This window comes from Hylobates moloch, unplaced genomic scaffold (genome assembly GCF_009828535.3).
Source record: "Hylobates moloch isolate HMO894 unplaced genomic scaffold, HMol_V3 SCAFFOLD_23, whole genome shotgun sequence".
Lineage (NCBI taxonomy): Eukaryota > Metazoa > Chordata > Mammalia > Primates > Hylobatidae > Hylobates > Hylobates moloch.
In genome coordinates, this window is record NW_026652298.1 from 41,658,423 (window position 1) to 41,671,220 (window position 12,798).

Here is a 12,798-nt window from a genome sequence, read left to right on the forward strand (position 1 = left end):
GGTCCTCACCCCAGGACCAGAGTTCTAGGGCCTCCAGATGGTACCACTAACCTGTGAGAAGCCACCAACCTCACTCAGCACCGACTCACAGTTAATGAGAATGTCGATTCTACCAAACTCCTTCAGAGCCTGGTCCACGGCGGCCATGACATCTGGGGGCGCTCGGACGTCCATAGAGAGAGGGAGGCAGTGCCGGCCGGTGGCCCCAGCCAGCTTCCTGGCGGCCTAGAAGCCAGGTAAAGAGGCAGACAGCAGCCCTGCAGCCTCGGCCTGGAGAACAGGCCTTTGGAATCTGCAGAGGACGATGCTTCCAGGTTCCAGGGAGACCCTGGGTTTGCTGCTGGACGCCACTCTGGGGAAGCACGGCCTGCAAGTGCCCACAACCCCAGTGGATGTTTGTGGGAACCTGCCACACTCTCCCCCCACCTGCCACACTCTCCCCCCACCTGCCACCTGTCCTAGAATCCTCTCTCTGCATTGCCCTCCAGGCCACTGTCACCCATGTCCTGTCCCTGCTGCAGACTAGAGGTGGCACAGGTGAGACTCTCCTCCCAGGTCGAGGGCTCCAGTGGCTGGGACGCACAGACCACCTAAATAACCCAGGTGAGCCCAGAGATCCTTCTTGGGGCCACATTACCCCCAAACAGGAAGATCCCTCCCAGGACCCAATAACTAGATTTTTTAAAAAGTCAAAGATGTCTCTGGGAGGCCACTTACACTGAAGCTCCATATTTAGGACAGGTGCAAGTTTTGGTGCCGGCCGGGCACAGTGGCTCACACCTGTCATCCTGGTACTTTGGGAGGCTGAGGTGGGCGGATCACCTGAGGTCAGGAGTTCGAGACCAGCCTGGTCAACATGGTGAAACCCTATCTCTACCAAAAAAAATGCAAAAATTAGCCAGGCATGGTGGCGGGCGCCTATAGTCCCAGCCACTCCGGAGGCTGAGGCAGGATAATCGCTTGAACCTGGGAGGCGGAGGCTGCAGTGAGCCGAGATCGCACCACCGCACTTCAGCCTGGGTGACAGAGCGAGACTCCCGTCTCAAAAAAAAAAAAGTTTTGGTGCCAACATCCCCTTAGCCTCTGGACCCTCCTGGCCCAGGCCCAGCACCCCCACAGCCACCTGCACAGGGGACCATGGGACAGGCCCTCTCACCGTCAGCACTCGCGGCAGGCTCCTACTGGCAATCACCGTATGGCAACCGTGCCTGCAAAACCAGAAGCAGGTGTGAGGACAGTGCGGGCGAGGGGCACTCCCAGGGCCATCTGCCCAGCTCCTGGGCAGGAGTCTCTCAGGCGGAAGTACCGGTCCAGGGCTGAAGGCCCGGCTGGCAGAGGGCACAGGGGCGTGAGCAGGACTGAGGAACTCTGGAGGGACCTCAGGTGGTGCCCACCCTGGGGTTTCTGGCATGGGACATCCCACTGCACAGGCCGGCGGGTCCTGCCCTAAACACCAGGTACAGAGACAGCTGTGAGCCACAGAGGCCCAGCCCACACATCTGCCTGTGGCCTGCTGGGCCCACATCCTCCACTCCCTTCTCCCTGTGGGGCTGGCGTGGAGGACCGTTCTGAAGCGGGGTGCTCCCTGCTCCCCTTCTTGACCACGTGGATGCGAATCCACCACACTGGCCTCTATGAACCCCGGTTCCAGGAATGCTGCTATGATTTGCAGCTTATCTACTGTTCTTGCGAAAGAGCACAAAGATAAGTCCTGCCCTTAGGTCAAAACAACCTTGATGTTATCCTGAACAAACTCCTACACACTCTCTCCGAAGCAGGACCCCTTTCCCTGTGGTATAGAAGCCCTGGCCTGGGGGTAACAGCATGGAGACGCCTGTCTCACAGCCACCCAAGACTACGCTTCTGCCCATAAATTCCCCAGTAAAATCACCGACACGGACAAACGGGATCACGGGATCTGTCTGCCTTGTTCTTTGGTTTCTCATCTCTTCTGGTTCGGGGCTTGCTTGCCCACAATAACCATAAAGGTGGCTACCCCTGCTAGGCAGGACCCACCAGAGCTGCAATATCCCATCCAGTCCTCAGACGCCCTGAGCACAGAGCCACCAGTGGAAAGGCCAGATCTCTTCCTGCGGGACTCACCTTCCTGGTCTGAAAAGCAGGGGCTTCAGGGGAACTGAGGAAGGGTCCCTCTCCCCCACCCCGGCCTAACTCTAGCCACTGTCAGGTGGGATAAGTTGCTGACCCTGGCCTGAAGCCACAGAATTGTGTCCCAAAATGTGCTCTGCAGGGCGCCAGCACTGGGGCCTGATACAGCCCTGACTCTCGAGGTCCCAGCAGGCCCCAGACCAGAGCTACACAATCTCCACTGACCTGTAGGAGCCTGGAAATCCTGACTCCCTCAGGGCAATCCTCGACCCCTCCCCAGTCCCTTTGGCAGGCACCTGGATCCTGTTGGGTAGGTGAGCAGGGGACATCTACCTCCCACCAACATCTTTCCAGGGGTCCGGCATCCAGCAAGGCCCAGGCAGGGAGAAGCGAGGAGCAGGGAGGGGACATAGAGCAGTCTCACCGCATGAAAATCTCAGCAATCCGGAACCCAATCCCAGAGCCGCCACCTGTGATGAAGGCCACTTTGTCCCTGAGAATAAAAAAGGAGGCTCTTTTAAAAGAGCCCTATTGGGCCGGGCCGGGCCGGTGGCTCCCAGCACTTTGGAAGGCCAAGGTGGGTGGGCCACAAGGTCAGGAGATCGAGACCAGCTTGGACAATATGGTAAAACCCTGTCTCTACTAAAAATACAAAAATTAGCTGGGCGTGGTAGTGGGGGCCTGTAGTCCCAGCTACTTGGGCGGCTGAGGCAGGAGAATAGCTTGAACCTGGGAGGCAGATGTTGCAGTGAAACGAGATCGCACCACTGCACTCCAGCCTGGGCAAAAGAGCCAGACTCCGCCACAAAAAATATGTATAAATAAAATAAAATAAAAATAAATAAAAAATAAAAGAGCCCTGTTAAAATACACCCCCCATATTGCCATACGGCAATGATTTAAAATGAAAATTCAGCCGGGCGCCGTGGCTCACGCCTGTAATCACAGCACTTTAGGAGGCCAAGGCGGGTGGATCACCTGAGGTTGGGAGTTCGAGACCAGCCTGACCAACCCGTCTCTACTAAAAATACAAAAAATTAGCCGGGCGTGATGGCACATGTTTGTAATCCCAGCTACTCGGGAGGCTGAGGCAGGAGAATCGCTTGAATCCGGGAGGCGGAGATTGTAGTGAGCCAAAATTGTGCCATTGCACTCCAGCCTGGGCAACAGGAGCGAAACATGGTCTTAAAAAATAAATAAATAAAATGAAAATTCATAGAATTATAGTATTTTATTTATTTATTTATTTATTTATTTTCATTTTTTTTTTTTTGAGATGGAGTCTCGCTCTGTCATCCAGGCTGTAGTGCAGTGGTGTGATCTCGGCTCACTGCAAAGTCCGCCTCGCGGGTTCACACCATTCTCCTGCCTCAGCCTCCCGAGTAGCTGGGACTACAGGCACCTGCCACCACACCCAGATAATTTTTTGTATTTTTAGTAGAGATGAGGTTTCACCGTGTTAGCCAGGATGGTCTTGATCTCCTGACCTTGTCATCCACCCGCCTCAGCCTCCCAAAGTGCTGGGATTACAGGCATGAGCCACCGCGCTGGGCCTATTTATTTATTTTGAGACAGGTTCTTGCTACATTGTCCAGGTTGGAGTGCAGTGGCACCATCACAGCCCACTGCCGCCTTGACCTCTTGGGCTAGAAGGATCCTCTTGCTTCAGCCTCCCCAGTACCTGGGACTACAGGTGCATGCCATCGTGCCCAGCTAATTTTTCATCTACTTTTTCTATAGAGGGGTATCGTTTTGTTGCCCAGGCTGGTCCTGAACTTGTGCTGACACAAACTTGCAAAGTACAGTGGGGCAAAGTGTATTTTGGTGTCTTTTGACAGAAATGGACAGAAGTAGATACAAGACAGAAAAATACCCTGGCTTAAACAAGATAGAGGTTATAATTTCCTCTCTCCTAAGCCCTGCATGGCACTAATATCAAATATGATTCCTGAAATTCAGCGAGCTAGGTCAGGATAATATGGCTTTTTTATTTATTAGAGATTTTCTTGTACGTATTAAATGTGTACTGATCGGTATGACTAGCACAAATTGTACCAGATGGATGGCAATCTCCTACTTTTGCAGAGCTCCAAGTTGCCTTTCCTATTCTTAATTATTAAAGATTAATTTTGGGCCAGGTGCAGTGTCTCACTCCTGTAATCCCAGCACTTTGGGAGGCCGAGGCAGGTGGATCATCTGAGGCCAGGAGTTCCAGACCAGCCTGACCAACATGGTGAAACGTCACCTCTACTAGAAATACAATTAGCCCAGCGTGGTGGCGTGCGCCTATAGTCCCACTTGGGCGCACTGAGGCTGAAGCAGGAGAATTGGGAGGCTAACGCAGGAGAATTGCTTGAACCCAGAATGAGACTCCGTTTCAAAAAAAAAATTGTTTTTTTTCACTTTGCAGAACACTCAAAGAGAATTGTCAATACCTGTCCTTGGAGAACATAATTTAAAACTTTTTTTTCTTTTTTTGAGTTGGAGTTTCACTCTTGTTGCCCAGTGCAATGGTGCGATCTCGGCTCACTGCAACCTCCACCTCCCGAGTTCAAGCGATTCTCCTGCCTCAGCCTCCCAAGTAGTTGGGATTACAGGTGTGCACCACCACACCCGGCTAATTTTTTGTATTTTTAGCAGAGACGGGGTTTCACCATGTTGGCCAGGCTGGTCTCGAACTCCTGACCTCAGGTGATCCACCCACCTCGGCCTCCCAAAGCGCTGGGATTACAGGCGTGAGCCACTGCTCCTGGCAAAAGATCAAAATTTTAATAGAAACTTGAAAATGTTGCCAATCGAAAAAAAGAAAAGGGAAAAAAAAAGGATCCGCCCATTAGCCGAGTGAGGGCAGGTGACCGGAGAGGATCGACCTTTGCCCGGGCTGCCTTCCCTTGTGAACACCAAGGCGTTTGCAGGAAAATGAAGCGCTGCTGGGCAAAACCTGGCATTTCTGGGCCTTCTGGGTCTTCCGGAAAAATGATTTCAACCTAAAATTTTCTGTTAAGAAAGAGGCCAGGTTGGGCCGGGCGCGGTGGCTCACGCCTGTAAATCCCAGCACTTTAGGAAGCTGAGGCGGGTGGATCACCTGAGGTCAGGAGTTCGAGACCAGCCTGGCCAACATGGTGAAACCCCGTCTCAGCTAAAAATACAAAAAATTAGCCGGGCTGAGGCAGGAGAATCGATTGAACCCGGGAAGCAGAGGTTGCAGTGAGCGGAGATCGTGCCACTGCACTCCAGCCTGGGCGACAGAGCGAGAGTCCATCTCAAAAAAAAAAAAGAAAGAAAGGAGCCAGGCGAGACAGGTTTCCTAACACATGAGCCCTCGGTGGGGAACCTGCCGGCCCTCTCGGCGCTACGGAGACCACGTGGGGGCGCCGGCGCCCGCGGACCGGACCCCGCACCGAGGCTGCGCCCGCTTCCCGGGCCCCGCTCACCGCAGCAGGTCCGGGCAGAAGAGGTGGCGGTACGCGGGGAGACAGTCGTCCCCCTCCACGTCGGGCGGCGGCTGGGCCATGGCGCTCGCAGCGGGGACTGCGGTGACAACGGGCGGGAGCTGCCTCGGCCTCCAGGACCCGGCGCGCAGCTGCGAACGCGCCCGAAACCGGGAGCCCCGCCCCACTCCCCGGACGCCCCACCCCTCCCCTGATTTCCCCCCGGAGGCCGCGCCCCTCCCCTGATTTCCCCCCGGAGGCCCCGCCCCTCCCCTGATTTCCCCCCGGAGGCCGCGCCCCTCCCCTGATTTCCCCCCGGAGGCCCCGCCCCTCCCCTGATTTCCCCCCGGAGGCCCCGCCCCCGCGCGCGGCCCGCTGGGACTGGAAGTCGGCGCGCGAGGCGCAGGCGCAGTGCGGGGCCGGCGCGGTTTCCGCGGCGGAAGCTCGGCGGTCCGCGTGTCTCCTCCTCGAGTCTTTTTCACAGGTATTCGGCGTCAGCGCCGCGTTCAGAGCCTCCAGGAGTTGTGGGATACCCCTGGCTCCTGGGTCAAGGCCGGGCTCGCAGCCTCTGGGCTCCCCGTTCGCCTCCCCGTAAACACCATGGGGAGCGCCGGGGCCCAGGAAAGCGCGGCCGGCCCCGCGCCGCTTCCCAAAATGACCCGTTTTAAGGCCGATAAAGAAGGGTCCGGGGCCGGGCGTGGTGGCTCACTCCTGTAATCCCAGCACTTTGAGAGGCCAAGGCGGGCGGATCACGAGGTCAGGAGTTCGAGACCATCCTGGACAACATGGTGAAACCCCGTCTTTACTAAAAATACAAAAATTAGCCGGGCGTTGTGGCGGGTGCCTGTAATCCCAGCTACTCGGGAGGCTGAGGCAGGATAATCGCTTGAACCTGGGAGGCGGAGGTTGCAGTGAGCCGAGATCTCGCCACTGCACTTCATCCTGGGCGACAGAGCGAGACTCCGTCTCAAAAAAAAAAGAAAAAGGGTCCGGTACTTCCGTTCCGCGTGGAGGCCCGGGCGGGGCTGTGCCGCGAATCCAGGACGGGGCGCCCCTCCCGCACCACTGTTGGAAGATGGGGGCCCGCGACGGCCACGGGGGAAAAACACGCAGGGCCGCTCCTGAGCTGCACACACCCGCGGGCCAGCGGCTTCAGGGGCGTGATAGAGACGCCACCGCTACAGTAAAGGCTGCCAGGCTCTTTCTGCTCTGGGTGGCCTCAGCCCGCTGGCCCCTTTCTGCCCCTTCTCGCGGAAGGCAGCTCTTCCTCTGGCGGGATCACAGCACCGGCTCGCGCCCAGCTTGGGTTCCCCGGATTGCAGGCTGGTGGTCTCTGGACCCCTGCCTGGCTCATACATCCAACGTTATGGAACTAGGTGTGCAAAACTTCATCTTTTTTTTTTTTTTTTTGAGACGGAGTCTCGCTCTGTCGCCCAGGCTGGAGTGCAGTGGCGCGATCTCGGCTCACTGCAAGCTCCGCCTCCCGGGTTCACGCCATTCTCCTGCCTCAGCCTCTCCGAGTAGCTGGGACTACAGGCGCCCGCCACCACGCCCGGCTAATTTTTTGTATTTTTAGTAGAGACGGGGTTTCACCGTGGTCTCGATCTCCTGACCTCGTGATCCGCCCGCCTCGGCCTCCCAAAGTGCTGGGATTACAAGCGTGAGCCACCGCGCCCGGCCTCAAAACTTCATCTTTACTGTTCAACTCTTTACAACTTGCATAAAAGCGTCATTTCTATCTCAGAGTTGGCGGAAGTCATAATTAGTGTACCACCCATGTGCTGGGCACAGTGAATTTTAATGCGTCACCTTTAGAGGAGAGGTTACGATAATGTGAAGACCCCCCCCACCACAAAGGTTGTCCGGCACTTTGGTGCAAAAAGGATTGGTCCAATCTTGTGCTGGCTTGGGGTACAGAAAGGCACTGAAGTTGGTGGCTCAAACTCCTCTGGGCTGGGGTGGGGCAGAGGTGAACAAGGAAATAAGTGGTTTGGGACAGGCAGGTTTGGATGTGGGCTTGGGTTCTTGCTGACGGAGGTAGTTGGTCCTGCGTGGGGGATGGGGTGGTAAAGGCAGCTTGAGCCTCAGGCTGGGTGGATGCTGCTGTGCTGGCCCCCGTCTGCCCAGCTCACCAGCTCACTGCTCTGGAACCACAGCTGGATCTCCCGCTGGGCCCCCTCCACGGAGTCGCTGGCGTGGATGACGTTCCTGTGCCAGGGACAGGGGCAGTGTGAGGCTTAGGCTTCATGTGCACCCTGAGGAGTCCCAGGGACCATCTGCTGCTCCCCTGTTGCCCGCTGTCTAGGGGAGCAAGCCTGTGACGGCAGACAGGGAAGGAGTAACAGTGGAGCTGGGAAACCGGGTTCCAGCCTGACCTCGGCTTCTTACAGCCTCGTGGACCCGCCCAGGCCCCAGCTTTTGGGAGCCTCATTTCCACCCAAGTTGCCCCGTGCCAACCCCCTGGGGTGTCAGGTAACAGGCAACGATGGCACGGTACACACAACACAAAGGGAACACCTCATTGCCCTGTGTGCCCTGGGAGAACACGGCTCTCACCAGTGTGAGCTGTCATGTCCCACCTGGCTTCATCCTAGCACTGCAAGACAGCCAGGTCTCGTGGATCTGCCACCACCCCAAGTGATGGCCCTCCTTGCCCCCAGCAGCAGCCTGGTGTGTCAGGACCCCCGTACCTGCTGATGTGGACGCTGAAGTCACCCCTTATGGTTCCTGGGGCAGCCTCAGCCGAGTCGGTGTGTCCAATCATGGCCCTCGAGGCGCGGACGACATTGTACCCTTCCCAGACCTGCAGCGAGAGATAATGGCTGGGGAGAAGTGGGGAACACCAAGGGCCCCTGGGCTCAATCCAGGGCCCCTCCCTTTGCTGGAGGGAAAGATACACCCACACGCCCTTCACCCACAGGCCCTTCTACCACCCCTGCCCTGCCGTACCATGGCCACCACAGGCCCTTGCACCACCCCTGCCCTGCCGTACCATGGCCACCACAGGCCCTTCCACCACCCCTGCCCTGCCGTACCATGGCCACCACAGGCCCAGAGCTCATGTAGCGGATGAGGGCAGGGTAGAAGGGCTTCCTCTGCAGGTCCTGGTAGTGCTCGGCAAGGACGCTCTCTGGTGCCTGGGTGGCATTGAGGGAAGGAGGAGGAGCCGCAGAGAGTAAACCTGGGCACTAGCACAGCAGCTGTGATGCCCTGACCTCAGGCACCTTGCAGATAACACCAGCATGGGCAGCACCCCCACCGCAGAATAGATCCCTCCTGCCCCTTCAACTGCCAAAGCCAGGCCCTGCCCCGGCGCTGGCTGGGATGTGAAAGGCTGAGAAGGATACCCCAACCCCGTCCCCACAGGGACACCCACAAACCCAGAGCCCCACTACCTGCAGCATCTTCATCCCCACCAGTGTGAAGCCCCGCCTCTCAAAGCGCTGGATCACGTCCCCAACGAGCCGCCGTTGCACACCATCTGGCTTCACCGCCACCAGGGTACGCTCCCGAGTCCAGGAGGGCCCTCCTTTAAAAGGCAAGGGGTCAGAGGCACTGCCACCTCACCCTTTCACATCCCCACGACCCAGGTTTCCCAGCCAGAGCCCAGGGGTCACCAGGCTTCAGGGTGTCTGCCTCTCTGCAGGGTACTCTGGAAGGGACAAGGATGATGCCCACAGCCAGAAACGCCCCCATGATAGTCCCTGTCAGGGACACCCAAGGCAATGTGTCCCCAGGGCTTCTAGCCTCTCCCAGGGACCATGGCTCCTCCCAGCAGAGGCAGAGGCTGCCTGAGATCGCCCCGAGGTCCAGGGAGGCACAGCCCAGCTCAGGGACCACCACCGCAAGGTCCATAGAGGCACAGCCCAGCTCAGCGACCACCCCGAGGTCCAGGGAGGCACAGCCCAGCTCAGGGACCACCCCGAGGTCCAGGGAGGCACAGCCCAGCTCAGTGGCCGCAGGGAAGCCTGGAGATCCTGCAGAACTCCAGCCTCACTTTTGACTCCAGCCCTTCTGGATGAGGACAGACATGGTCTGAAGCCCAGACTTTCCACATGAGGAAGAACCCAGAGCCCACGCTGTGTCTGAGGTGAAGGACTGGCAGGGAACCGGGGAGAAACACACTTTCCCCACCAGGTGAGCCCCGGAAACACGGACAAAAGGGGCCCGAAGACTGAAGAGGGAAGGTGGCAGGGTTCTGTCCGAGCCAAGAGACGGGGCCTGTGCTGCTGTGGAGTTTCAAGGCCTGTCGCTTCCAGACCCAGGGTCAGCGCTGAGCTCTGCTCCAGCCGCCCTCCTCTGGAGGGGACGCTGCCAGGGAAACAGAAGACGTCCTCACCCTCCTACAGTCCCAGGCTGCTGCAGAGCCAAGCTACCCTCCGGCATCGGGTCCCTGGTTCCCAGAGGAGCCCAGACCCTGTCTGACCCACAAAGAGGCTGGACAGAGCCAAAAGGGCCCCGCCACGCCAGGAGGAAAAGTTAACCCCAGCAGGCAGCTGAAGCCCATGGGAGGAAGACCCCCTGGTTGGTCTGTTCCCCCAAAACCCAGTTCACAGGGCGCCTTGTGTAGCCCGGGGATCTGCTGCGGCTGGTGCGGGCATTGTAGGCGGCGGCTCAGTTTTCAGAGCCGATGGAGGGAGCCCCGGGACATGGATCGTCCCGTGAGGTGGCAGCTGGGGGGGCCGGGCAGCGGCGGGGCCGGGGACTTGGGGCCTGACGTCCCAGTCAGATTCTGGCCTAACTTGGCCTTCAGCGAACGCCCCAGCGGAGCGGCTCCCCACCCCCCGACACCCCCACCCCCGCCCCGGCCGGAAGACCCCTCACCGCCCAGTGCTGCAGCCGGCCTCTGCCTTCCTTTCGCTCCCGGGCCCTCGGTCGCCCCGGACCCGCCCAGGCTGCCAACTCGCCGGGCGCCTGAAGCCTGGGGCCTGGGGAGGCGAGAAGGCGCCGCAGAGCCGGACGGGCACTGGAGGGGCGTGCGGGTGCAAGCCGGCGCCTTCCCCAACTCGGACGGACCCCGCAGCCCGCGCCCCGAGGCCTCTGGGGGAGTCGGACCCCGGCCCGCACGTGCGCGGACAAAGGCCGAGCGGCGCGCGCCCCTTCCCCGCCCCGTGTCCCCGCCGGGGCGCGCGGCCCCACTCACCCGAGCTGTGGCGCACGAGCAGGATCGGGCCCGGGGCCCGCGGGCCGCAGCGCAGCCCCCGCAGCGCGGAGCGCCAGAAGAGGCCGCCCATGACGCCCGGCCCGCGGGCCGCTGTGAGCGCGAGGAGCGGGCGCGGAGGGCGGTGCCAGCCCCAGACCCGCCCCCGCCCGCCCCGGAGCCCCCGCGCCGACGCTGCCCGCAGCCCCCCGCCGCCCCGGACCCCCGTGGACCGGCGCTCACAGGGCGCGTGGAAATGTTCAACGCCAATTTCTGTTAAAATCAGAAGAAAAAACAAAATAATAATGAATCCTTCTCGAATTGCATTCGTCTTTATACCGACGCAACCGTTAACTATCGCTTTCACGCTTTCCCACGGAGGAAGGCCCACTCGGGAGGCTGAGGCTGGAGGATCGCTTGAGCCCAGGAGATTGAGGCTGCAGTGAGCTGTGACTGCACCGCTGCACTCCAGCCTGGGCAATAGAGCAAGACTCTGTCTCAAAAATAAATTCACGGACCAAAAGGAGGTCTGGAAGCCCTAGTATGAGCCTCCTCCAGTGGAGGGTGAAATTCCCACGTGAGCCCCAGGGCGGGAGAAGGAGGCGCTCCGGAGACGCCGACTCTGCGGCCAGGACGAGTAGGCGGGCTACAGACCCGCGCCACCACAACCAGCTAATATTTTAATTTTTTGTAGAGATGGGGCCTCCCGATGTTGCCCATGCTGGTCTCAAACTCCTGGGATCAAGAAATCCTCCTGCCTTGGCTTCCCAAGGTGTTGGGATTGGAGATGTGAGCCTGGTCTGTGAACTGAATGGGGAAAAATCCAACCTTTATTCTCACATGGCCTCTGATGTGACTGCATTCCTCTAATTCATTCAATTGCGGATATAAGGAACAAGCCACAGTCATAGTTGCAGGGCCTGTGACTTTGTCACCAACAGAATTCACAGGTACGGTAATATTGGGGTAGATAGCACAGCATGCTACTATTTGAAAGGGTTAGGTCTCCCACTGCTAGAACTTAATGAGTCTTGAAAAAGCCTATGTTCTTTTTGCTGCTGTTGTGAAAGGAATCGTTTTCTTATTTAAGTTGTACATTGCAAGTGTATTACATACAATTGAGGTTTGTTTGTTTGTTTGTTAGAGTGTCGCCCTTGTTGCCCAGGCTGGAGTGCAATAATGGCATGATCTCTGCTCACTGCAGCCTCCGCCTCCCAGGTTCAAGCAGTTCTCCTGCCTCAGGCTCCCGAGTAGATGGAATTACAGGAGCTTGTCACCACACCTGGCTGGTGTTTTTTTGTATTTTTAGTAGAGACGGGGTTTCGCCATGTTGGCCAGGCTGGTCTCAAACTCGTGGTCTCAGGTGATCCACCCGCCTTGGCCTCCCAAAGTGCTGGGATTACAGGTGTGAACCAGCATGCCTGGCCAACAATTGAGCTTTGTGTATTGATCTTGTATCCTGCAAGCCTGCCGAATGCATTTATTAGTTCTAATAGTTTTTAATTAATTCCTTAGGAATTTATTTGTATAAGATTGTGTCATATGTAGCGGGGCACACTGGCTCATGTCTGTAATCCCAGCACTTTGGAAGGCCAAGGCAAGCAGATCGCGAGGTCAGGAGTTCAAGACCAGCCTGGTCAACGTGGTGAAACCCCGTCTCTACTAAAAATACAAAAATTAGCTGGACATGGTGGTGCATGCCTGTAATCCCAGCTACTCAGGAGGCTGAGGCAGGAGAATGGCTTGAACCCAGGAGGTGGAGCTCGCAGTGAGCCGAGATCGTGCCACTGCACTGTAGCCTGGGCAACACAGCGAGACTCTGTCTCAAAAAAGAAAAAAAATGGGCCGGGCGCAGTGGCTCACGCTTGTAATCCCAGCACTTTGGGAGGCCGAGGCAGGCGGATCACGAGGTCAGGAGATCGAGACCATGGTGAAACCCCGTCTCTACTAAAAATACAAAAAAATTAGCCGGGCGTGGTGGCGGGCGCCTGTAGTCCCAGCTACTCGGAGAGGCTGAGGCAGGAGAATGGCATGAACCCGGGAGGCGGAGCTTGCAGTGAGCCGAGATCGGGCCACTGCACTCCAGCCTGGGCGACAGAGCAAGACTCCGTCTCAAAA

The 12,798-nt window shown here is 58.1% G+C and overlaps 2 protein-coding genes across 8 annotated transcripts in view; both read right to left on the reverse strand.

The window, feature by feature from the left end:
• Window positions 1-5,758, reverse strand: part of DECR2 (2,4-dienoyl-CoA reductase 2) — a 12,642-nt gene extending 6,884 nt beyond the window's left edge. The window contains 4 exon segments of the mRNA XM_032144722.2: window positions 10-225; window positions 1,157-1,208; window positions 2,534-2,602; window positions 5,544-5,758. Coding sequence (XP_032000613.1) covers window positions 10-225; window positions 1,157-1,208; window positions 2,534-2,602; window positions 5,544-5,623 — 417 coding nt within the window. The 5' untranslated portion in view covers window positions 5,624-5,758.
• Window positions 5,759-7,221: 1,463 nt separating this feature from the next.
• Window positions 7,222-11,200, reverse strand: NME4 (NME/NM23 nucleoside diphosphate kinase 4). Of its 7 annotated transcripts, none has more exons than XM_032144724.2 (7): window positions 10,684-10,774; window positions 9,666-9,851; window positions 8,936-9,069; window positions 8,576-8,677; window positions 8,231-8,343; window positions 7,673-7,748; window positions 7,279-7,587 (listed from the first exon to the last, which is right to left on the reverse strand). In XM_032144724.2, the coding sequence occupies exons 3-7, from the start codon at window positions 8,948-8,950 to the stop codon at window positions 7,303-7,305; spliced, it is 591 nt and encodes a 196-aa protein (XP_032000615.1). In that variant the 5' UTR covers window positions 8,951-9,069; window positions 9,666-9,851; window positions 10,684-10,774; the 3' UTR covers window positions 7,279-7,302. The 7 variants fall into 7 exon arrangements, with proteins under 7 accessions (XP_032000619.1, XP_032000614.1, XP_032000615.1 ...); XM_058433824.1 differs by lacking the exon at window positions 10,684-10,774 and adding an exon at window positions 10,365-10,645 and having other exon boundaries at window positions 9,675-9,851; XM_032144726.2 differs by lacking the exon at window positions 10,684-10,774 and adding an exon at window positions 10,365-10,645.
• Between the last annotated feature and the right edge of the window lie 1,598 nt (window positions 11,201-12,798).